The following is a 27,057-nucleotide window of genomic DNA, read 5'->3' on the forward strand; positions in this document are numbered from 1 at the left end:
GCACAGATCCCAGACTCCTTCATGGACACTTCTGGTTACACTTCATCACTTAAAGTCCACTTCAAAAAAATAAAATAAAGAAGTCCACTTCAAAACCTGGCCCCACTTAGAAAAGGTGAATTGAACCACCTCTTTGCCATGAAGTGTGAACTATTTCTTGTGTCTCAGAAAGTAGTTGGGTCACTTATGGCTATTCACAGGATTCAGAATAAAACACCCTGACTGCACCTACAGGCAAGCACTTGCTTCAGATACAAAATTAAAAATAGGTGGGGTTCTCCATATCTCAGAGAGAGGCATCAATAGGAAGGTTTGCAAACAAACGTTTCTTATTCATGACTTTGGAGTCCTTTCCTACGGTAAATGCAAAGTTAAACAGCCCAAACTTTTCTTTTTTTTTTTTTAATGCTTTATTCATTTTTGAGAGAGAGAGAGAGAGAGAGAGAAAGCAAGCAAGGGAGAGGCAGAGGGAGAGGGAGACAGAAGATCCAAAGCAGCCTTCACACTGTTGATAGCAGGGAGCCCAACGTGGGGCTCAAACTCACTAACTGTGAGATCATGACTGAGCTGGAGTCAGACACTCAACTGACTGAGCCACCCAGGAACAGCCCAAGATTTTCTAACCATCAGCTAATTCATATCATATTTCAAATATTAAGACAGAAGCACACAGGAGGAATTAGCTCACATAGCAGAAAGCAGGGTGTAGTGAAAAGAACAAGGGCTTTGAAGGCAGCGGATCTGGGTTTCAACCAGGGCTCCACCTCTTAAGAGTGTGGCTGTTGTCAAGTTACCTAACCTCTCTGAGCCTCAGTTTTCATGTCTCTGCAGTAGAGGTGATAATAACCCACTTTGCAGGGTTGTTGTGAAGAGCAAATGAGATCATAAGTTAGGGACTCAGTTCAGTACCTGGAACAGAATAGGTTCTCAAGAAATGGTGTTTTTTTTTCTCATTTCACACTTAAGCAAGTTGGTCATGAAAACATTTTCCAAAATCAAATAAAACTTTTCCAAACCCTGAAACCAAATCTCTAAACTACATAAGAATATTTCCAGATGCTTACTGAAAAGAGAGTTGCTTCTATTTTCTTAAAATCTCTGATGTGGGAGAAAAGGAAAAGCAGCACCAATCAGAAACCACTACATGTCTGTGCTTTAAACCAAACCGCCACCACCACAAACAAGATGGGGTTAGTTTAATGGTAGAGGAATAGTAAAGGGGAAAAAAGTAATTAAGGGTTCCCATTCCTTATCTGAGCTGAGAACCACTATCTATACTGACTGTATGCAAGCTGTATTAATTCTTCCTCCCACATCAATTCAACACATATCCCCATAAAGTATTTGTATTTTGTCTAACTGTGTAACTACTGAGATAAAAGCTAAGCAATGAAAGGACTGACAAAGGAATATCCCCCACTTCTAGGAAGAGAAGAAAAAAAAAGAGTTTAACACGCTCTTCTGTTTACCTCTTCCACTCCTGGGGACCAGATGTAAGGGGCTGTTTGTATATGGAGGATGGTTTTATGAGTGAGTCCATCTGCTTTTGCCCAGAGACCAATTCCCCAGGAGCTCTGCCTTTTCCAACTTCTAAATACAAACTGAGGGGTGCCTGAGCACATCTGGTCACCATTTGATTTCAGGCTTCTATTGTGTTCAGTCTATGGGAGGAAGTAAGTCTATAAATAGCTCATGCCACTATGACTTACACTTGAAAAATGAGAAACCATCAACTGCCTTTCCTGCAGAAAGAAGAGAGGTTTTCACTGAATCCAGCTCCCTCCATACTAATCATACATCAGGTTAGCATGCTAAATAGCCAGCTTCAATCTAATAATTCACATACCTATTTTATTATAGGACTAAATGGTATCTAGAATGAAATCCAAAGGGAGCTCCAATTAAAATTAGTGAATGATTCATGATACTTGAATAAGTCTCTGGTCTTTTTGGAAACTCACCAAGCTGTGTAGCTAAATCTATGTATGTGAAGCACCACTTTCAAGTCATAAGAGGAAAAGTTCTTCCTACCTTTGGAAGAGAACTACTAGGTTTAGATCCTATTCAATCCAGAATACATCAATCCTGTTGTGAACTAGATTTTTTGACAACCTCCCTTTCCCTCTCCAACAAAAAAACCCTACGTCCCTCTTTAAGTTTTTTCAAATGTTTGATTAAAATATTTATTATAGTGGGGCGCCTGAGTGGCACAGTCACTTAAGTGTCCGACTCTTGATCTTGGCTCAGGTCATTATCTCACAGTTAGGGAGTTTGATCCCTGAGTCAGGCTCTGCACTGATGGTGCAGAACCTGCTTGGGTTTCTGTCTCTCCTTCTCTCTGTCCCTCCCCCACTTGTCACCTCTCTCTCTCAAAATAAATAAATAAACTTAAAAAAAACTTTTTAAAATATATATTATAGTATTTACCACACCATGAAGGAATTAACTCTTGATGTATCTGTCTCTCTCAAGAACTATGAATTTTCAGGGTGTCTGGGTGGCTCAGTCATTTAAGCATCCTACTCTTGATCTTGGCTCAGGTCATCATCTCACAGCTGGTAGGATCGAGCCCTGTGCTGGGCTCTGCACTGGTGGTATGGAGCCTGACTGAGATTCTCTCTCTCTCTCTCTCTCTCTCAAAATAAACTTAAAAGAAAAAAAGAGTTATGAATTTTTAATGGGTAACTACAGTGTCCAGTTCTTACTGGTTATTTCCAGTGCCTCATACAATTCTTGGCATATTTTTCAGCACATATACATTGAATGAATTATTGAATAAGTTAAAAATAATCACATATTATATGAACTTAATGAACTTTCACAAATAAAAGACATCAAATTGAATGTTAGTTTAAGGGAGAGGTAACAGAAAAGGGAGCCAACCAAGTAGAGGTAGACAGAACAAAGATATAAACATATTGTTCCCTCTTCCTCCTCACACTAGCTCAGAACTCCAAAAAGGCTATTTTTGTTGGAAGCTGAGCTTGTGTAGATGTATGTAAATCACAGATTAGATCCAGTATACCACAGTGACCACCCCTAACTTCAGATCCTGAAAAAGAAAATAGGAGACTAAATTCCTATCCCCAAAAATGCAGTTCAGAAAGAACAGCAAGCAACAACAAGGATGTTGGACAGCCAAGATCTGGAAATGCTCTAAACTGTTAGAGTAAATTATCAATTTCTGATTTTTTTTTGGTTTTAGAATATATGGAAAAGCCTTCTGCCCATACTCTAGAAGCCACAGCATACTATCAACTGTGCCTGACAAAGGCTCTGGCTGCCTTTGGTTTAGGAGACAAATGCTAAGTTAAAATTTGTTCTGCTAGAGTCCATAGAGCAAATCACAAAACAATGTGAATCATCTGCTGACACGAGTCATAATGCTATATAGTTTGTGGGATATAAATCAAACATAGTCTCCATCTCTGCAAAATATGATAGCTAAAATAAAGTTAAAGAATATATTAAAAGACAGAAGGAAGAGGACACCAGTTGGAAATATGGATCCAAAAAAGAAATGAAGACCACCAGAACTGGTAACTACGTGGGTAAATATATAAGATTTTTTTCTTATTTACATTCTTTAAAAGATAATTTACTGCTTAAGCAAAAATGTTAATATATAATAGAGTTCATAACATAGGTAGGCATAAAGTGTATGACTTGATAGGATAAAGACTGAGAGTGGAGAAAAAGAACTGTTCTAATGTACCTGATTTAAGGGAGGGGGGGAAGTAGTATATTATATCACTTGAAGGTAGACTGCAGTAAGTTAGAAATGTATACTATAAACCCTAAAGCAACCACTAACAAAACAGAGTTATAGCTAATAAATCGACCAAGATAAAATGGAATCATAAAAAATACCAATCCAAAAAAAGGTAGACTACAGAAGACAAAATACAAAACAAACAAAAAAAGAACAGATGGGACAAACAGAAAACAAACAAAATGATTGTCAAACCTGTATTGGTAATTACACTAAATGAAAATGGTCTAAATAGCCCCAATTAAAGTGCAGAGATGGTCTGATTAGGAAAACACATATGCTGTCTACAAAAAAATTCACTCTAACTATAAAGATATAAATAGCTTAAAAGTTCACAGTAGCAAATATGTTAGGGTATACTCACACAGAAGGTTACTATGTGATCATCAAAAAAAAAAAAAAAAGACATAATTATATACGGATATGAAAATGTCTCCAAGATATATTAACTGAACAAGGCAAGATACAGAATAATATGTGTATGCTCCAATTTTTTAAAGAAAAGAAATATACAATTATATGCTTATACTTGTATAGAATTCTCTGGGAATATATATATGAGAAATTGATAACAATGTTGCCTCAGTATAGGGGAAAGAGTTTGGCTAGAGATAGAAAAGAGATTTAATTTTCACTATATGTCCTTCATACTGTTTTTTTTCTCTGCCATATGCATATATTACCTATTTTTAAAAATTAATACAGTATTTTTAGAAGAAAAATATTCTTATTAAAGAATTAAGAGCAGAAGATACTTTCACTGGCAACATATAGAACTCAGCAGAGAGACTGTCTTGTTTGGTACATAAACAACAGAGAAAGAGGGGCGACCAGGTGGCTCAGTTGGTTAAGGGTCCAACTTCAGCTCAGGTCATGATCTCACAGTTCATTCATGAGTTCGAGGCTCACTCTGGGCTCTGTGCTGACAGTGCAGAACCTGCTTTGGACTCTGTCTCCCTCTCTCTCTGCTCCTCCCCTACTCATTCTCTTTCTCCCTCCCTCCCTCTCTCTTTCTCTCTCTCTCCCAAAAATAAATAAATATTTTTAAAAAAAGAAACAATAGAGAATGAAATGCATTAGTAATAATAACAAGTGATATTTATTTAGTGTTTCTACTCTTTTCCAAAGTCGTGTCAAGCATAATACTTCATTTTATTCTAACAATATTCCTATAGTGTTGGTAGGTGGGGGAATTACCGCTCCCTCTTGAAAGGTAAAGAAACTGAGGCTGATGAGGGAGTGTGAGGCAGGATAGGGGGCAAAACACAAGCTAGCACACCCCCAATGCCCAGGTGGGACATGTAGGATACATGACACTTCTGGCCACCCAAAAAAAACAAGAAAGGACAAAAAACAAATGGTCAAACTGATGAGAATCTCTACCAGAAAAAGGCAATCCTACCAATAGGGCGAAGTCCAGGAACTCCCTAAGGTCTTAATGTTAATGCCTTGCTAGAGGGAAAACAACTGTAGCTTAACAACAGCTAGGCCTCCAGTAAAGTCTTTAGCATTTGGAAACTCCCTCTAGATCCCCCAACTCGATAAACTGGTCACCCCCCACACTCACAGTGCAGCTCTTCCTGCCTATGGGGTTCTGTCCCCGTGCCTTAATAAAATCACCTTTTTGCACCAAAGATGTCTTCAAGAATTCTTTCTTGGGGGCACCTGGGTGGCGCAGTCGGTTAAGCGTCCGACTTCAGCCAGGTCACGATCTCGCGGTCCGTGAGTTCGAGCCCCGCGTCGGGCTCTGGGCTGATGGCTCAGAGCCTGGAGCCTGTTTCCGATTCTGTGTCTCCCTCTCTCTCTGCCCCTCCCCTGTTCATGATCTGTCTCTCTCTGTCCCAAAAATAAATAAACGTTGAAAAAAAAAAATTTAAAAAAAAAAAAAAGAATTCTTTCTTGGCCGTTGGCTCCAGACTCTATGAATTCCCCATCCATCTCTCCAAAACTTCATCAAGGATATTTAAATCACATAATATAAAATCTGTTCCACTAAACCAAAAGTCATCAAGGTTTGCCTGAAATGGCAGTTATGTAAGTGGATATGGGAGAGTCTAACACAGCTTCTTTCTTCAGTCAACCAGACAGACTAGTAAGAGAAATTTCAGTCAGAATGAAGTCCACATTTTATAGCCCAAACAAAAGCACAGTTAACTAGGCCTTGGGAAAAGTAGTCATCTATTCAGATTTGTATAAATCAAAGCGGAATGTATCACATACTCTACAGTCTTGTTACTAAAAGTGTAGTCCTCAGGCCAGCAGCATCTTCAGCTCTACCTCAACACCTCCTCGTTCTAAATCTGCTTCTCTAATTTTAATTACTTTCAGGGACATATGTATCACCTGGTGATCTCTTTAAAACGCAGATTTGGAGGGGCACCTGGATGGCTCAGTAGGTTGGGCATCTGACTTTGGCTCAGGTCAAGATCTCACCAGTTGGTGGGTTCAAGCCCTATGTCCAGCTCTGTGCTGACAGCTCAGACCTGAATCTGAAAAGATTCTGTGTCTCCCTCTCTTTCTGCCCCTCCCCTGCTCGCACTCTGTCTCTCTCAAAACTAAACATTTTAAAACGCAGATTTCGATTCAGCACCTTTGGGTTGGGTCTGAAAATGTATTTCTAACAAGCTCTAGGCAATACAGTTTGAGAGGCAAGGCAGAACAGCCCTAGACTCTCTACATCTGTATTCCCAGAGTAGAAAGCAAGTCCTCTACCTCTCATGGTACAGAGGCATCTGGATATGCACAGTACTTAGTAAACCTCAACAGGCATATCCAGAAGGAAAAACCAGCAATGTTTTCCTGGGAGGCTATTTTTCTACAAGAAAGTACCTTAAATAATAAAATCAGAACACTTCTACTATTCTGGAACAAGAACAGATACATCTGTATGATGCCCCATGGGCAGGCTGCTGAGAAATCAGTAAAAATGGAGATACCATGGTCCCAAGCTCAGGGTCTGGAAACAAAGAAAGGCAGTCGTGTCCAAGTAACAGTGAGGAAGTCAGAAAGATGATATAGGCACTACAGCCTATTAGAACCTCTAGAAAAGGAGATTTGAATGAGACATTAGATTTGCTCAAAATCTGATCTGCAGAAAAGGAGCTGTATCAACAGAGGTAAACAAAACAAAACAAAACAAAACAAAACAGAAACAACAAAAAAACTGAGCAAAACTCTGTCTCTTATAAATACACACACTCACAATATGTTTGGGTTTTTTTTTTTTTTTTTACTTTTTTTAACGTTTTTATTTTTGAGAGAGAAACAGAACACAAGCAGGGGAGGGGCAGAGACAGAGGGAGACACAATCTGAAGCAGGCTCCAGGCTCTGAGCGGTCAGCACAGAGCCTGATGCAGGACTTGAACACAAGAGCCGTGAGATAATGACCTGAGAGCCCTGCACACTCACATTATGTTTACCCAGCACCTAGCATATGCCTGACATACAGTAGATAAACATTTTAGTCAGAGGGAAAGGCTTAAGCAAAGATTGTAAGGCAAGAATAAAAACGTACAAGATGTGTTTGAGTGGATTCGGTGGTGCCAGTCCAGGGTGAAGTTAAGAGGATGTTAGAATGTCCATCTTTCCAAGTGTTCCAGGAGGCCAGACTCCCACATTCCACCTCTGAGCTGCTCCAAACTCCAAGGGATATGGAGGCTAATCACAGGGGTTTTTTTGTTTTGTTCTGTTTTTTTGTGTAGTGGCACAGTGGCCTCAAGAACATCCTGGATACCCAGCAGATAGAGGCCATGTCATTACTCCCATTCCAGAAACAGAAAAGGGAGGATAGATACTTTCACTTTAGATAATTTGGGGCCATGAAGATTTTTAACCAGAGGGAAGGAGGCTGAGTATCCCGGGCTACAAGGTTGCAGCAACAGCATTCATTCACTCAACAAATGTTTATCTACTGTATGTCAGGCATATGCTATGTGCTGGGTAAACATAATCTGAGTGTGTGGGGCTCAGGTCATTATCTCGTGGCTCAATGGAGCACACTTTACACATTGTACGTTAGCCAACTTGACCATAAATTATATTTTTTAAAAAAGAGGCAATGAAAAATAAAAAAGACATATACACAAAGACAAAAAACAAAACAAAACAAAACAAAAAACTACCATGAACAGAATCAAAAGTAAAAATGTGAAATATTTCCAACATCTGAAACAGAGGGATCAATTTCCTTAATATGCTAACTACTCTTACAAATAAGAAAAAGATGAACATGACAACAGAAAAACGGGGAAAATATATGAACACATTATGACGAAAATGGCCAAGAAACTTGAAAAGATGCTCAATCTCAATTATAATGAAAGAAAAGCAAAGCCAACAAGATACTATTTTTAGTAGTAGTAGATAGGCATAGATTAGAAAGTTTGGTAATACCTAGTATTGACAAGGGATACAGTAGGGTATTCTGTTAAGGGTATATTGGGGCGCCTGGGTGGCGCAGTCGGTTAAGCGTCCGACTTCAGCCAGGTCACGATCTTGCGGTCCGTGAGTTTGAGCCCCACGTCAGGCTCTGGGCTGATGGCTCAGAGCCTGGAGCCTGTTTCCGATTCTGTGTCTCCCTCTCTCTCTGCCCCTCCCCCATTCATGCTCTGTCTCTCTCTGTCCCAAAAATAAATAAACGTTGAAAAAAAAATTAAAAAAAAAAGGGTATAAACTGGTACAATCTTTTTAGAAGGCAATTAGACAAAAATCTATTGAAATTTAAAATGCACAAATTCTCTGGGATGCCTGGGTGGCTCAGTTGGTTGAGCATCCAACTCTTGGTTTCAGCTCAGGTCGTGATCTCATGGTCATGAGATTAAGCCCCATGTCAGGCTCTGCGCTGACAGCAAGGGGTCTGCTTGGGATTCTCTCTCTCCCTCTCTCTGCCCTTCCCCAGCTCACGTATGCAAGCTCCTTCTCCCTCTCTCAAAATAAACATTTAAAAATAAATAAATGAAATGCACAAACTCTCTGAACATGCAACAGCACTTCTAGAAATGCATCTTACAGTTATACTCGCAAAAATGCAAAGATGCTCATTCCAGTATTGTGTATCACAGAAGAGACCTGGAAATATCCCAATTGTCCATTACTAGAGAACTAGTTAAACTGTAATACCTTTATACAATCAAATTCTATGTAGCACTAAAACAACAAGGTAGAACCATATGTATAGCAAATAAATTAGGGCCAACCTAAGCTGAGTAGAATAAAGCACATTGAAAAATAGTATGTATAGTGTAAACTCCACCTTTTTAAAAGGCTATATAATACATACTTATTTATGTTTACAGAATGTCTGGAAGGATACCAAAGAAACTGTAGACAGCGGTTACCTCTAGAGTAAGACTTGGGGAGGAGGGGAGGCCTGGAAGGGGAAGGTTTTCTTTACTTTTCACATTATACTCTTCTTTACTATTTGCACATTTTATAATTAGCTTGTACTGCCTTTATAGCAAAGTATTTTAATAAACTAATCAATTTGTCAACACTTTTATGCAGTCATCTGCTTTCTGCTGAGTATAAAACTAGGGAGAAACCAATCCCATTTCTTTCTCCACACTTCATGAACCCTTTTCAGAACACTGTACTTAGAAGGGGCCTTTTGTTGGTCAGCTGGACTGGCTCCCCCAAACAGAGGACCATTGACATGGTGCTGAGAGGGTGCTTGGACACAGACTTACTGTGTAAGTATGTATGTGCAAGAGAATTTAGCACCTGGCAAGGCAGACCAGGTGGCCTCCTCTGGAGAGGCTTACCATTATCAGTCCGCCTGTACATGAGTGTCTACTGTGGTAGACTTTTGTTCAAAGGGCTGCTGTTTATTGTATATCCCCTCCTTTAGACGATTTTGTAAATCTGTTTTTCCAAAAACTTTCAAAGTACAAAAAAAAAAAAAAAAAAAACTCTCAAAGTAATCAGTCACCATCACACTTTTCTTCTTCAAGGATTTAATTGACGATCCTTTAAAACTCAGGACAAATTCAAATGTAAAGGGAGTGCACATATGGGGCAACTTGTCAGCATTGCACACAGGAGCAAGAGAACTTCTGGGTAATGTCAAGGACAACTGTCTCAGGAACCCTATTTATATTTATACTTAGGCTGCCCCATGTCTGCAAGTGACTGTTGAGCTTTGGGCATGCCTCCCTTACAGATAACTTCTCTCTAGACTCAAGGACCCAGACAGTACCAGAAATTTCTATTACCCTTGGCTCACAGGGGAGGAAAAAAAAATGCCATCAAGCTTTTGCATTTTAAAAGATTTCTCTGGTTTTTGTACAGGCACCCAGCACCAGCAGCAAACATTAAGTTTCAAAGATCCCAGTTCCTCAGATTTTTATAAGTCTGAAAGCTACTCTTTAAAGATTCATAATCAAGTTTCTGGAGAGGAAAAATGTGTTAGATGAAGCCAAAAGAATGACCTTATTGCCTTAAAATCCAGCCCATGGCGATGCTTATGTAGCTGAGCAGCTGTGCTGCTGGCAGGGGTAACATACTGAAATGAAACACTCATGATAATCTCCCTTCCCCCACTTGTGCCTGCACAGCTTCATCCAGTTATTGCACAAAAAGGCTTTTTCTTATAAACTTCTCTCCCTTCTACTTCTGGCTCCATCTTGGTTGGGAAGAAATAGCACGAGTGATGGAATGTACACAGCTCTGCAAATATTCATGAGAAAATGCTTTGACGCCCACATGCTCCCCAGCTCCCCTAACACATACACGCTTTAGGGAAAAGAGATGCCCAGAGAAACTGATAGGAGTACTTGGTTCTCTAACTTAAGTAAACCGCAAGTCTTCTCAAAACAGGTAGCAAGTTGGGGCGCCTGGGTGGCGCAGTCGGTTAAGCGTCCGACTTCAGCCAGGTCACGATCTTGCGGTCCGTGAGTTCAAGCCCCGCGTCAGGCTCTGGGCTGATGGCTCGGAGCCTGGAGCCTGTTTCTGATTCTGTGTCTCCCTCTCTCTCTGCCCCTCCCCCGTTCATGCTCTGTCTCTCTCTGTCCCAAAAATAAATAAACGTTGAAAAAAAAAAAATAAAAAAAAATAAAAACAGGTAGCAAGATTCAAGAAGGCAGAGTCCTAATTTGTCTTTCACCCACTGAACCATAAATTGAATAATTAATCCAATAACCATTGATGGGTCATTTCAAATGTGCAGCACTGAGGCACCTGGCTGGTTCAGTCACTGGAGCATGTGACTCTTGATCTCAGGGTTGTGAGTTGAAGCCCTACAATGGGTGTAGCAATTACTTAAAAATAAAATCTTAAATAAATAAATAAATAAATAAATAAATAAATAAATAAATAAATAAAATCTTTAAGGGGTGCCAGTGGGTTAAGCATCCAACTCTTGACTTCAGCTCAGGTCATGATCTCAGGGTTTGTGGGTTTGAGCCTACACTGAGCTCCGCACTGGTAATGCAGCGCCTGCTTCAGATTCTCCCTCTCTACCCTTCCCCTGCTCTCTCTCTCTCTCAAAATAAATGAATAAACTTTAAAAATTAAGTAAATCAAATCTTTAAAAAAAATAAACTGTGTGACACTGGAAATACAGAAATAGAGCTGTGCAGCTCTGTGTGGCGTGGCATTCGAAACCTTGGACTCTGGAGTCACACAGTCAAGGGTTTGAATCCTGGATCTATGACTTGATTGTAGGACCTTAAACCAAGGTATCCAAACTATCTGAGCCGGTTTCTATTCTGAAATGGGGATAATAATACCTACTGTAAGGAACAGTACAATCCTAACAGCATCTCCCCCTCTGTAAACTCTCAAATTCCTTTTAACTGTAGTTTCTTCTTCATGTTTTCCCCTCTTCTTGCTCCTCTAAGGTCCCTCCTCAGTTTCAGTAACTCTTCCACCTTCTCTACTCTGTCCCCAAAGCCTTCATTCACACTCCAGGCTCAGAAGATACAAAACAAGTAAGGCATAAAAGAAGTGAGGGTCATAGTCCACTTCTCTACCTCACTCTACTTGTGTTCTGAGGAAGTAATAGATCATCTGTCTTCATCTTATAATGAGTTGGGGTCCCCAGAGAGAAACACTGCTTCTGTACCAGCAGTATCTAATCACAGCCCAGTTACATCAGAGAATCCATAGTAGGCACTCAATACTTCCCCGTGCTACTAGATGGCAATAGTGCCATTTCCTCACTTGAATAAGTACAGAGCCAAGAACAGAAACATTCTAAAGAACAAGAGCTTTCGTTGGGATTCTGCTAAGCAGCCTATTTTCTGCCATGCAGGAACCACTGTGCTGCAGTTGATGACCCTCATCACTAGAATAAGCAACAGGCACTTCCCTGAAACATTAAGGACAATTCTGGACTAGCCGAAAAGAAAAAAAAAAAAAAAAAAAAAAAATCCCGTAACTGATTTTTGCCTCTCTAGGCTTTCATCGTTAAAATAAGTATCTTGAATCGTCTCTAGCATTCTTCTAATATCAATATTCTGTATTTTTGTTAAAGTTTTTATTTAAGTAATCTCTGAAACCAAAGTGGAGCTTGAACTCATGACCCAGAGATCAAGAATCTCATGCTCAGGGCTCAGTCGGTTAAGTGACTGATTCTTGATTTCGCCTCAGGTCAGGATCTCATGGTTAGTGAGAGCCTCACACTGGGCTCTGGGTTGACAGTGCAGAGCCTGCTTGGGATTCTCTCTCCTTCTCTCGGCTACTCCTCCACTTGCTCTGTCTCAAATAAATAAATAAACATTTTAAAAAATTTAAAAATGGGGTGCCTGGGTGGCTCAGTCAGTTAAGTGTCTGACTTCGGCTCACGTCATGATCTTGCAGTTCGTGAGTTTAAGCCCCATGTTGGGCTCTGTGCTGACAGGTCAGAGCCTAGAGTCTGCTTCAGATTCTGTATCTCCCCTCTCTCCGCCCCTCCCCTGCTCACACTCTCTCTCTCAAAAATAAATAAACATTAAAAAAAATTTTTTTTAATTAAAAAAAAAAAAGGTCACATGCTCTTCTGAATAAGCCAGCCAGGTGCCCCTCAACATTCTGGAATTCTAAAGTATAAATATCTAGCAACCACATATAAGGATTCAAAAACTCTGCACAAGTTATTCTTCATGCCCTAATTACATACAATCCGCTACAATTTAATTTGAAATCCTCTATTTTGTACTAATGGAAATGAAGACCAACTGGTTTAATGCTTCATAAACTGTTAAAATCATCATGTTCTGTACTTAAACATTATTATTACCTCTCTGTCGTCCCGTCTCTGAACTGACATTTCTTCATTAAATAATCACAAGCAAATGCATACAAGGTATACTATACTGATAGTGGCTTTCCTGTTGGTTCCTGTAGTCAGTCCTTTCATCATTTTTAGGGGCATGTGAGGTTTTGCTCTGAAGACTCCAAGTTTCTAACATCCTCAAGCTAATGTCCAGAAGAAGCAATGGGTGCCTGGGTAGCTTAGTGGGTTAAACATTTGACTCCTGATCTCAGTTCAGATCATGATCTCACAGTTTGAGACATCAAGCCCCACATGGAGATCTGTGCTGCTCCCTCAGAGCCTGCTTGAGATTTTCTCTCTCTCTCTCTCTCTCTCTCTCTCTCTCAAAATAAATAAACTTAAAAAAAGAGAAGCCAAATTGTCTTTATTCACAGATGACATGATTCTGCATGAAGAAAATTCTGAGGAATACATACACACACACACACACACACACACACACACACACACACACACACACACACATTCCCAGCACCCCCTCTGGGGCTCTTTGAGGGTAGGCAATGGATGTACTTATGTGTGTTGTTTGGTATTCAGTGCACTGTGGAGATTAAATAATATAAAAACAAAAGCACAATCACATTGCTGCTATAATTTCAGTTTTGGATCCAGTGGTTAGGAGGAGGAAATCTCCTGCACACTCACACGATTTTTTATCTGGAAAAGATACAAGTGCTTCAGCCAAATAACTGACCATTTTAAAATAAAGATTCCCAGGAGAATAGGAGCAACTGCTTTCCACAAAGGGCTGGGTAGCTTTTTGTTCCTGGACGTGCTTTCTGTTGACTCAGTCTGCACTTGTTTTGACAGCCAATTACAGTCCTTTGTGGGTAAAGCTGAGCTAAAGCTCTTCATGGAAATTTTTACAAACACAAAATTATCCAAACACAATACACTTGAGCAGAGGACTCCCACTCCAACAGATATTCCTGACCAGGAGGAAGGGAAGGGAAGTTAATTTTCCAAGTGCAGCAAGCTGATCCAGAAGGGATCATAACCAGATTCAAAGAAGAGATTTTCAAGTCTAGTTCAGCTCTTAGCAGCCTGAGCCTCACTTCCTTGTACTGTGATAGGGTAATCACCATAGGGAACCAAGCCACAGTACTCAGGAACCCCCTTATCAAATTGCAGTTGCCAAGCCCTGGTCTGGGAACTTAATTATTTCATTTCCTCCTCACAGTAACTCAAGCTCAAGAAACTAGAACTCAGAAAATTTAAGTAACTTGTCCAAAGCCAGCCAGCTAATCAGCGGCTATGCCTGAATTCAAACCCAAGTCTAACTTCAGAAACTGGATTAACTTTAATACAGATTCAAGCCAGATAAAATGTAGGCCCATTTTGAAGAAAAGCCTTGACTACAAGTCCAAATATCAACAAACACTAAAAACACAATTTAGACCAACGCTGACCTGTCTTTAGAACGGGAAGCTAATGACACCAAGGTCACAGGGTAATGGACAAGACAGGTGGTATGATCCCCTACCGCCGCCCATTCACTACAGTCTTTTCTCTCTCTCTTCACCATCTCTTTTCTTTCCTAATTTACCATCTTTTCCTTTTCCTATATCTCTTTTGTTTTTCTTTTTATACTGTATTGTAGCAAATCATATGAACTCTGCATTCAGATAACCCTGTGTTCAAATCTAAGACTCATTTCTTACTGTGTGACCTTTGGGCAGATCACGTAACCTAAACCTAAATTTCCTCAACTATCAAAGGATAAAATCTTCTACCTTTTAGGCTGCTGAAGGGATTAAATCAGATAATATGTGTGAAGAGATGACCAGGTCTCTAGTAGACTAAATGAGACTTTAACATTGAGGGTCAATGAGACTTGCTAACATACAATTTAGAATTGGACAGTCTTGGATTTGAATCCCTGCTCCACCACTTACTGGTTAAGTGATTTGAGCAAGTCTCATAAAATTTATGTACTATAGTTTCCTTATCTATAAGATGGAATATATAGAATAGACTAAACAGATCTGGGAGATGATCAAATGGAATGATAAACATTTAGAAACTACAGATATTTAACAAATAAAGCAGCCTCTCATTAGAACTTGCAGTAGTGCCTTGTTCTCTAGAGGCCCTTGTTTGTTGATGCCTGATCTATTTATCAAGCGTGTCACCACTAAAGATTACGAAGTGCTAAAACACTAAGAAATGCTAATCTTGAACCTATCTTTTCAGATCATAAAATAAATATAAAAACAGGGAGGTAGAAGAGTACAGTGCAATGAAAAGACCACCATAAGAAGCATGGGTCCGGTCCCACTTGGGCCTTAACTGCCTATATAATGCCATATAAATCACACAGCTGTATCTGGAACATGAAGGGTTTGGAAACATTTTTTATTTTCCTGACTGGGACTGCCACTGGCATTTAGAGGGTATAGGCCAGAGGTGCTGCTAAACACCCTACAGTGCACAGGATAGACTTCCACAGCAAACAATTATCTGGTCAAAATATCAATAGTAGTGAGGTTGAGAAGCCCTGGCCTAGATGATTGCTAAGTTCCCTTCGAGCTCTAACATTCTAAGAGACTGTGATGAGGCAGCACCGACACTTAATAGATGACATTCTTGCCAACATCTATCAAGCAATGGCTATGATATTGCTCAAAATCCTCCTACAGCCAGTGGGGGAATGTTTTCAGAATATTTGAATATTCTGAAATCAGTACTGTATTTTTGTGGGTAAGGACAGTGCTTCCTCACAACAGGAAGAGAGCCAAGGATGAAGAGGGCTCAGTCCTACAGGGACTTGGTCCCTTGCTCTTTGGAGTTAGAATCAGTGTTTCCAAAGCCACAAGATTCCTTCTGGCCAAGATGATTTAAGTAACTCTGATTCAAGGTCAGAATAAGATAACACACATAACAGCAGAGGTGAATCTCAAATACATCATGCTAATTGAAAGAAGCCAGACTCAAAAGGCTACATACTATTTGATTACATTTACATGATATTTGGGAACAGACAAAACTGTAGTGACAGAAAACAGATTAGCAGATGCCAAGGCCTAGAGGTAAGAACAGTTTGACTGCAAAGGGACATAAAGAGATTTGGGGAATGATGCACTGTTTTGTATACTGAATATAGCATAAGCTACACAATCGTGTTTGTCAAAACTTAGAGAACTGCACACTGTACACTGAAAAGGTGAATTTTACTGTATCTAAATTATACTTCAGTAAAACTGCCCGGGCGCCTGGGTGGCTCAGTTGGTTAAGTAGTCTGACTTCAGCTCGGGTCCTGATCTCACGGTTCATGAGTTCAAGACCCATGTCAGACTCTGTGCTGAAAGCTCGGAGCCTGCTCTGGATTCTGTGTTTCCCCCTCTCTCTCTGCCCCTACCCTGCTTGCATTCTGTCTCTCTTTCAAAAATAAATAAACATTAAAAAATTTTTTTTTAATAAAAATAAAATTACCCCCTCTCACCTCCACCCCCAAAATATGATCACAAATGTTATGTCGTACTTTGGGAGAGGATGAACTGGATGACATTAAAAATCTTTCCACCCCATGTCCTATAATTTTATGACAGTCTGCCCCTCCTATCCTGGTGAACTCAGGGTTAAGTCTGGGCTCCAATTTCTGTGTTAAAGCAATGAGTCTCTCTGACCAACTTATATGCATATGAGTTCTGCCATTATTCAGGGACATTTGGCCCTACTTTAGCTTGTGACAGAGGCTCCTTCCCTGCTATCTCCTATCTTAACTCCCCTTGGGACTGATGAGGGCCTTAAACATTAATAAACAAGTCAGAATAAACCTCAGGGGACACTGGTTTTATCTCTCTGCACAGGCTTCCTGTCCAAATCCCATTTGATCTTTCCATTGAACTTCAAACCAAGTAAGAGAAGAAGAATCATATTTATGACCCCCTCCACTATGGACTTCTGGGCTTCCCACCAGATTATTCTTATACTTACGTTATATAAATGCACACTTAAATTATACCCAAGTTTGTTGAGACATATATAGATACAGATACGTAGTTTTGTTTTGTTTACATACATCACTGACCCAGATTATTACTCTATCAAATGTTACACAAAATGGTTAACTTTTCTTATATCCATATCTAGGTATGCTATAGCCAGGCAGGACTGAAACAGCCATTAGAATGCTCATACTTTCTGCTAATAAAGACCACTGTCTTCTATGACACATATGCAGTCACAACTGTGAAAGGCTGAAGGAGTCCCATCCTCTTATTTGAAAGTCAGCTCCTTTCTTGCCTCTGCATGAAGGATGTCAGTAGAACAGTTACAAACACCAGGAATCAGATACTTCATACATGCTTGAGTGCTAGGATAAAAATCAAGGTCCAAAAGAAAAGCCTGGACATGCCAGCGCCTTCATATTCCAAAGGACAGAAAATATGGTAGGGACCAGATACTATCCACACTGACGTTTTCTGCTAAGCATTTACAGCAAACGCCTTGTGATTACAAATATAGGGTGCTCATATTACAACAGAAGGGGCCCACAGAGACAACAAATCCCACAGTAGTCTAGGGTCTTGTTTCCACATGTTCCCCTCAGAAGAGAAGAATGGGGGAATTACACTCCCATGTTTTAGAATTACTCAATCATCTCAGAAGTCTGCAGTGGCAAAAAATCAGTACTGTAAATCACTCAAACTTCTTTTTTTTAATGTTTATTTTTGAGAGAGAGAGAGAGATAGAGAGGGAGACAGAGGAGCCATAGCCAGCTCTGCACTGACAGCAGAGCACGATGCAGGGCCTGAACTCACAAACCGTGAGATCATGACCTGAGTTGAAGTCAGACACTCAACTGACTGAGCCACTCAGGCGCCCCCCGTATTTTTTTTCATGTTTTAAGTCACTCAAACTTGATAACATTGCTTCTTTGGCATAATCAGAAAAAGGTTCACAAAAAACTAAAACACTTAGCAGAAAACATACTTTAGCTTTTTATTCAAAAGTAACAGACTGACAGGGTGCCTGGGTGGCCAAGCTGGTTAAGCATCCGACTCTGGCTCAGGTCATGATCTCATGGTTTGGTGACTTTGAGCCCTGCATCAGGCTCTCTGCTGTCAGTGCTGAGCCCGCTTTAGATCTTCTGTCCCCCTCTCTCTCTGCCCCTCCCCCACTCACGCATGCACTCACTCTCTCAAAAATAAATAAACATTTAAGGAAAAGTATATAGACTGATAGGCAATGTTCTTCCAGACTTCCCCCCAAAATATTTCCATTTCCAGTGGTATTTCCTAAGGACTTATTCGTATACTGGTTCTTTCATATGTAGGTATGATGATATTGACCCACAGAAGGCCAAATAAGTGATTTTTCTAATATTAGGGATGGACTTTCATAGAAAGTATCTTGGTAACTGCTGAGGTGAGGGCTATTGTCTGTGGTCATAAAACTCAATGGGGCAAGGTTTGCAGGCCATCATGGGGACTGAATGCATGACCTTCAACAGTGCTCCAACAAGGACAATGCTGCTGCTTCACAGAAACAGAGAGAAGCCCTGTAGACTCAGCTGGCCAGACCTGCTGCCTCAGAAGCTTGTGAGAGAGCTAAGTAGAACTACCAGAGGCAGGAAGGGTGACCGACACTCTTGCTGGGAAGGCCTTGACTGGTCCTCTCAATCCTCAGCAGATCAATAGAATTCACTTCTCACATACCTTGCAGGCTGCCAGACTAGATGTCTAGCCCTTTTACACTCAGCCTAGGACCATAAGAACAAGCCTGAGTGTCAAAGATACTAGCCTCTAGGATTCCTGGGTCCTTTTGCTGTATATACCAAAGGCCAAGTTTTAGGTGAGCCCATTTATCTGCCGTAGGAGTAGAACACTACCTGAACTAATTTCTACCCACCTGAATCTTGCTGTGGCCCAAGCCTAAATGGACACTAGCCAACTTTCATGACCTGAGCAAGCAGTCTTTTCCCATTTCCTTTATTCTTTCTGCAACCGAAGCCTTTACTACTCTTTCTCAAAGGAGAACATAATTAGTTTCTGACCAAAATATTAAAGTAAGAAATAGCCAGGCCCCATGTTAATTTCCCAATAATTATCCAGTCAGAACTGAGGAGAGTGAAGGGAAAATGACATTACCACATCCTGAGATGCATACTGGGGGTCCTCTGGGTTGACAGACCAGTAGCAATAATCAAAGCCAAATGCCACCACCTTCTCCCGGGAGTCACCAAAGCCATCCGATCGATTGTCCACCTAAAAGCAAACATAGGATAGTCTTTTCTATCATAATATCAGAATCTAGCCAGTGCCACCTGGTTCCTCCCTGCTATAGCTAGAGAGACCTGAACTGGTCATGAAAATCTTTATGTTATCTACCTGAAGAAAAAAAAGTAACCTTTGTCATTTCCTCATTTAAAACCCCTGGAGAATTAAATGTGCCTATCATACTGTCACCTATCTGCCTATATATGAACCAAGCACAGAGCAGCTTAGGAGAGAAAGTCTTTCCCTCTCGGAGCATCTTTTTATCACTATCATTTTTTCTCCAGGCATTTCTGTAAAGGACGCTAGGAGTGCATGTGTAGTTCGGTGCCTGGGCCTGACAGTCTACCAACTGAGGGCTTTCACAGAGGTCCCTTGGTATCCACCCCTAGCGAATTAGGAAGCACAATGGACAGAAGAGCGAGGACCAACCCAACTGCCCATGGTAGATGAGGGTAGAGCCAGAGCTTGGAACCACACTGACTTCCAGGTACTGGGGAGAATGGTATTATTCCCAGAAATGTCTTACTATTTAATATTTAGACTCTGAACAGAGATAGACAACCCCCAGCACTAGTCACCATAAACTACAGTAGAAAGAGGCTGTCAGAATGACTAAGAAATTTTAAGTGGATAAATGACTTCAAGGAAGTAGACAGCTAAGGAGGTGTGCAGGGGGCAGATTAGAGTTTGGTCCTGGCCAGGATTTATTCTTAAAAACCAAAAGTCTCACCTTTCAGAACAAAGCCCCTGAAGTGTTTAAGCAACAGAGACATAAATAAGAGACAGCAGAGAATAAAAGGTCTTTTGTCCCTGGGGAGCTCCTGTTGCAAGTTTGGCAGGTCCTGTTCTCTTTTAGCCCAGAGCTGCTGTCAAGGGAAACATCGTATCACATCACATCACATCACATCACATCACATCACATCACATCACATCACATCACATCACATCACAGGAGTGGGCATGGCTGGAAGGCCTGGGTTCTTGATAACCCTCACTCATGCAAGTCAGCTTCCTCACTCTCAGGAGTGCTTAATACTACCTGCAAGCTGTCTATAGCAGCAGTCACATGGCCAGCTTCCCTCCGTCACACCCCAAGGCCCAGAAAGAAAGAAACTCTTCCACTTCCGCTGTTCTGGTAAAGGAAGGAATAGGATGGAGGAAATCAGCCCTGGGAGGGGGTGTGGGGTGGGGGAGGAAGTTCCCAGCGTTTGTCCAATTGTGACTCAAAGGTCAGTTAGATCTGTGAAAGAAAATCTGTAACAAGACCCCAGGATAGTGACCTACTCCATTCTGAGATCTGATGCATATTAAAATCTATAGTAATGCCTCTAAATTAAGTGATATCAAATGAGGGACTTGGGACAAAATCTAACTCGTGGTCAGGCGAATTAAGTACAACCACAGATGTACCCAGCATGACTTAAACTGGCCATGGTGCCCATAAACAATTACCAACCAGTTTCTAAACATCTGCACCCTATTTGACAGAACTTGGGCTGCCGTGCCACAATTCCTATACTTCTTTCCTGCCTTATTTTTATACTTGCTTTGTAGTAGGTTATAACTCTTCCCTCTCCCAATCCTCCACCCTAAACACATCTTTATCCCAGAAGCCCCTGTAATCATACAAACTCCTCAGTGGAAAGAGAAAGAAAAACAATTTCAGGCTTACCTTTAAATTTCTGATTTTTGCCACTTTGCCATCAACTTCCATGATAATTCTTCCCCCTTCTTTGGTCTCCCTAGAAAAAAGACCCAAACTCATATGAGAAGAAACATTGCTTTAAAAAAAAAAAAAAAAATCAAGAAAAGGGAAGTTGAGACCAGCGTTATTGGGACAAAATGTTTCCCTACTGCTGTCTCCTAAGTAGCTGTCCCCCGGCAGACGTGCTTCTCTAGATCATTAGATTGGCTCTAGAAGAGCTAAAAATTACCACTATTGAGCACCCTTCATGTGATAGGCACTGTATTAGGTACAGTCATATTATGCTTCATCTTATGCAATCTTACCGCTAACACACCCTCCTGACATGGCTTCCTACCGTATCTTCATTTTTTCAAATGGAAGACTGAAACTGAGAGAAATTATGTAACTTGTCCAAGCTCACACATCAAGTAGTGGCAGAGCTGGGATTTAAACCCAGATTTATCTGACCACAAAGCCTAGGCTCTTAACCATACCTTAGAAATCAGGCCTGAAACTCTGCAGAGTACCCTTTGCTCAGAGCACAAGTCATCCCCTGTCATTTTTCTGGGATTTTGAGCACAGATAATAATGAAAAGGGTTTTGGAGTCCTCTCTGTTGAGACGCTGAGAACACATTTTCCAAATCCTTTCCTTTTGTCTTCCTAAATCCGAATGAGAGCTAAGATTCCCAAGAATTTTCCTATGTAGCAGTTATGTGGTAAAACTACATAACCAACCAACCCCTAAATTTACTTTAATGGGCTTAATTCAAGTGATCCATACACCTGAAGCCCAAAATAAACAGAATACTCCATTCTAGATATGAAATCCTTTTAGCTGAAGTGAAAGCCAAAATGGCAGATGAGAATTAAATTCATTGGCATTTCCCCCACTATAATGAAAGTAATCAACTAAATTACTCCTAGCCTAGAACCTGAAAGTTAAGAAAATATGTTCTGTCTCATTTTTATCCTTCCTCATGGTTCCGAGGATGTGACCTTGAGAGTTTGGGGAGGGGAGGAGAGGCATAGTGAGACAAGGGTCTTTACATTTAAGATTTTATTTTTTAACGTTTATTCATCTTTTGAGAGAGAGAGACAGAGCGTGAGTGGGGGAGGGGCAGAGAGTGAGAGAGACACAGAATCCAAAGCAGGCTCCAGGCCCTGAGCTGTCAGCACAGAGCCCGAAGTGGGGCTCAAACTCACCAACTGTAAGATCATGACCTGAGCCAAAGTCAGATGCTTAACCGACTGAGCCACCCAAGCACCCCTAAGATTATTTTTTTAAACTGGTGAGTGAGTCTGGGATAAAGCCCTGGGTGGGAAATTTCCCTCTCCCATGTAGTAACATGTCTGTTACCTAAATTTCCTCAAGGCCTTGATGCTCTTTCTTTCACATTTTATACTAGATAGTACTCAAGGCACCTGAGATACTCTTAGTCCCCCAGGATCATAAACCATACCCTGCTCATCAGCCCTCAATGATTCTAAAGAAAATCTTTCATCTTTACTGTTAACATTTTACATGGTAACATTTTTTTTCCTTTCTTCATTCTAAGGTACATTTTATTATCTCTCCTCCCACTATAAAAGCAATACACATATTGTAGTAAATTTGGACAATAAAGAAAATAAGAAAAAAAATCATGCAATAACTTTTCCAAATCTATTACCTAATTTTTTCTAAGTACACCCTTTCTTGAGGATTCATCTATGACTCTCTCATATAAAGCAGCCTGAAAAGAAACATCCTGAATTTGTCTTCTTGGAAGAAAGATACAAATCATAAGGGTAAGATGCTGACTCTTCCAGGCCTGGACCACTGCCATTGGTAACCTAGGGATTCCAAGCTATTCTAAAACAAAATGAGGGAGAATTAAAACTGAGCAGAACAGGGGCGCCTGGGTGGCTCAAACGGTTAAGCGGTTATGCATTTAACTCATGGTTCATAGGTTCAAGCCCTGTGTCGGGCTACACACTGATAGTGTGGAACCTGCTTCAGATTCTCTATGCCCCTCCCCAACTCACGCTTTCTCTCTCTCTCTCTCAAAATAAATAAACAAACTTAAAAAAACACTGAACAGAAAGAAAGGGCACCAACCTCAACTGGGGAGCTGGCCACACAGAGCTCAATGAAAGTCTGCAGAGATGGAGCCTTATGCCGCAGAATGGCGCTACTAACACTTGCCTTGGGGTCCTGAATTCTACCAAGAGGCATTTATTTCTTAGAATGAATTTCCCTTTGCACAGGGATAAATCCTCAGTTACACATTTACTCCTACAACAATGTTTCTTAGAGTGTGGTCCACAGGCTACCTTCATCAGAATTAAGTGAGTTGGTGGGTTTATTTGAATTCCTGTTAACAAGTTGCGTTATGGGGCGGGGAACAACAAGCCAAGTTGCATTATAACAAGCTCCCCAGGTGGATTGTATGCAAACGGTAATTTGAGAATCACTGTCCTAGAGGGGAAAATAAGCAAGCCATTACCACTTATTATCTAATCATTTATAAAAGTTAAAAAAAAAAAAAGCAGACATCTAAGTATAAGGAGTAATAAAAATAATTGTTAAAAATTATATAGCGAACACCTTTTTGTACCCTTAAAATGAGCCAAGCCCTAGGTATTTTTAATGTATTCTTTCATTTAATCTTCATAAAAAAATATTGAAGTAGTTATCCTATTTTACAGATCAAAAAAAAAAAAAACCTACGACCCACAGAAAGGGAATATAGTATACAAACAGTAACTTTTGACAGGGCAGTGGGGAGTATTCCAGAGCCTACAATATTGACAGAAGAGAACATGTTCTTTCATGATGAATGATTCTGGATACGCAAGGAAGAGCATCACATAATGAGCTACAGATTTTCTAATTATGGGAAATTGTGAGGAGTGGGAGGGAATCAAAACCATTTCCCACATTATCATTTTACTTATGGTCAGTCCCAGTCCTATTAAGCCAACAGGCATTTGATCAAGAGGCACAACTTTTCGGTCATCTCAGGAAGAAACAACTTTGTCTACTGACTGCAATCTTGACTCTACCTACTTTTAGACCTTAAACAAGACCATTTTCTTATCCGGAAAAACAAAAAATGGAAGCTTAGACCAGATGATCTCTAAGGTTTCTTCACAAGTACATCATATCCAATGACTATTAGCTGAATCCATGCCAGTGACTTATTTGAAGTTTGAACAAACCACATAATTAGCAGATTCCCTACATTTGGATGAACCTCAGCAAAGATAGTGGAAGTTAACAAACCCTGGGTATAGCTGCATCTCTGCAGGATTCTCTGAGAAGACAGGAGTGGTCTCGACTTCTTAGCTGGGGAGTCACAGTGGGTTTATCCATATTTGCTCCTGAATCTTCAGCCTCATATAATTTATTCACACCTGGATATCTGCAGTATTGGCATTCTACCTCTTGATGCTCAAGCCTCGTAACCTAAACTAAAAGCAAGTAAGCTTTTGTGCCCTTCTTTCACCTTCACTTTTGTTTGATGAGATAAATTACTCTCTACCATGGCTGCAAATAACTCAATTTCAAAAGCATTTTCTTAGTTTTTTTATGTTTATTTTTGAAGAGAGCGAGAGACAGAGCAGGAGTGGGGAAGGGGCAGCGAGAGAGGGAGACCTGGAATCCTAAGCAGGCTCTGAGCTGTCAGCACAGAGCCCGACCTGGGGCTCAAACTCACCAACGCGGGAGATCATGACCTGAGTGGAAGTTGAACACTTAACCGACTGAGCCACCCAGGTGCTCCACAACAGCGTTTTATTAATCTAATCCACACTATTATAAATTCCTAGCACTCAAGGAATTGAGAGGCTACTGTTAGGGGTGCTCAAGGTAATTATCCTGAGAACCCTAAAAGAACAGTTTTGCAAAAAGAAGATGAGCTGGAGGCTACCTCCAAGGTGGCAGCTGCACCTATGAAAACTCCTCAACCATAAGTCACCACATTCAATCATGCAGAAGCCCGATGTCATAAACCACTTACCAATCTAAACACAGCAGTTCAGGCATGCACTGCTTTCCTTCTTTCTTCATTGTATCTCTTTTGCCTTTTTCCTACTTTCTTTTCTGTTCTTGTTTCTTTCCCTCATCCCATTGCTCTCCTCATTATTCTGTCAATTGTATGACTTTTCAAAACCAATCACCACCATACCAGGGACAAAAATAATCCCTGCTAGTACCAAATTTTGTTATGGGAGACAATGCATTTTTGTTTATCCTTCTGCCCAATTTGCAAGCCACCTTATGTCCTGGAAAATTTTTAAACCTCCCAAATAATTCCATTATATGTCTTATGGTCCCAAACTACATTCTGCCAGCTTTGTCTCCTCTCACTCACCTCCCTCTACACATCCTCTCCCCAAAAGGGGGTTTTCTAACAACTGAAGTCCTTTGCTCTCAGTGTTCTTTCTACACCTTCTATACTTATCAGCAAACTCTAATAGCTCTTTAAAAAACGGTACAGGGGTGGGGCCCCTGGGTGTCTCAGTTGGCTAAGCATCTGACCTCGGCTCAGGTCATGATCTCATGGTCCGTGAGTTCAAGCCCCATGTTGGGCTCTGTGCTGACAGCTCAGAGCCTGGAGCCTACTTCAGATTCTGTGTTTCCCTCTCTCTGCCCCTCACCTGCTCGCGCTCTCTCTCTCTCTCTCTCTCTCTCTCAAAAATATAAAACATTAAAAAATTAAAACACACACACACACACAGTTCAGGGGCTCCTGGTTGGCTCAGTCAGTAAAGCATGAGACTCTTGCTCTCCTGATCTCTGGGTGAGCTCGAGCCCCACATTAAAAAACGATAACAAACAAATAAAAACAATTAAAATACCAGCCCTTCCCTGGCTTTCCAAACCTAGGAGTGGAAAATCCATGAAAAAGGGAAGAAATTATGTCGCCTGATATGGGATGCCTCAAGAGCTGAGAGATGATGGATCTGATTAGCCCATGAGGAAATAAGCACTGACGACACTGAAGAAACGGGTTAGAATAACTTCCTTCTACTACCCAGTTCTGCTACCGCGCATGGGATGAAACCGCGCTCTCCCTGGGCCTCAATTTCCCTCTCACGCTTTACAATCTGGCTCTCTCCTCATCTGTGCAGAGAAACCAATGTGCGCTCAGGAGCACACACAATTCTGCCTCAGCCCCCGCAGGTACTCCAGAGCCACCAAGAAGAGAAGACACTGCCCATTCCTCTCCCCGGGTACTTTCCCAGCCCTTCTCAGCGAACTCAGTGAGAAAGGCCCAACCAACCCATGCATCAAGACTTGAGCCGTGGTCCCCCAAAACTCCTGCTCACAGGACTCCAGGGACACGGACACAGCGCAGCCCACCGCTGACGCAATCCAGTAAGCACTATACCCCAGGACGAGACCCGAAAGTTCTAACCGAAACTTTGTCCCGCCAGGCTTTTAGGGTTTCCGGACCCTGGCCCCTTGGGCCACTTTGTGTCTGACTTCTCCGCGCCAGAATCACTTGAGCGAGAGGCGGGGACCTCGCCCTCCTCTCAGTTCATATGACGCCTCAGGAGCCCCCTCCCTTCCAGACTCACCTCTTGCTGAGAGGTCGGACCCTCACGGCCACCCGCACGTTCGCCATCCCTCGGCCTCAGCCCAAGCCTAGCAGGTCCGCCCAGCCGCAGCATCCCCAGCCCAACCCCAATTCCAGCCCCGCCCGCCCCACGCGCCTCACGGGACGGCCCCGCCCATGCGCGCACAGTGAGCCCGCGAGGGTAGAGCCTGCGGGGCCTCAGCCAATCGTGAGTCCGGTGGGCGGGAGGTCGCCCGGCCCGGCCTGCCAAGCCCGCCTGGCTCCGCCCCGCCTCGCCCCGCCCACGCACCGCCCAACACAGCCCCGCCCAAGGGCGAATCTGTTCGACGAGGGCGAGGCCTGCCGCGTCTCAGCCAATCCTGAGCCATACAGGCCAGGCCCCACCTACCAGGAATTAGCTTTTGTTCTCGGACAGTGCTGTACAGAGTCAAGTAAACACGTTTAAGTTTCGGTTAACACCGACAGTTTACAACGAAATTTGCTAAATACTTGTAATCGCTGCGTTGCCCTGAGCTGTCAATTCTGTGCTTAAATTTTAGGGGCAGAAATGAAATGGCGAAC

General features: G+C 41.5%; 1 protein-coding gene across 2 annotated transcripts in view; it reads right to left on the reverse strand.

The window, feature by feature from the left end:
* STARD9 (StAR related lipid transfer domain containing 9) overlaps positions 1 to 26,589 on the reverse strand; it is a 122,518-nt gene extending 95,929 nt beyond the window's left edge. For both annotated transcript variants that reach the window (XM_030318388.1, XM_030318387.1), the window contains exons 1-3: positions 26,498 to 26,589; positions 20,917 to 20,986; positions 19,116 to 19,232 (exon numbers count right to left, since the gene is read on the reverse strand). In XM_030318388.1, coding sequence (XP_030174248.1) covers positions 19,116 to 19,232; positions 20,917 to 20,986; positions 26,498 to 26,544 — 234 coding nt within the window. In that variant the 5' untranslated portion in view covers positions 26,545 to 26,589. The remainder of the gene's footprint in view (positions 1 to 19,115; positions 19,233 to 20,916; positions 20,987 to 26,497) is intronic.
* Positions 26,590 to 27,057: the final 468 nt, after the last annotated feature.

Source organism: Lynx canadensis, chromosome B3 (assembly GCF_007474595.2).
Source record: "Lynx canadensis isolate LIC74 chromosome B3, mLynCan4.pri.v2, whole genome shotgun sequence".
Taxonomy (NCBI): domain Eukaryota; kingdom Metazoa; phylum Chordata; class Mammalia; order Carnivora; family Felidae; genus Lynx; species Lynx canadensis.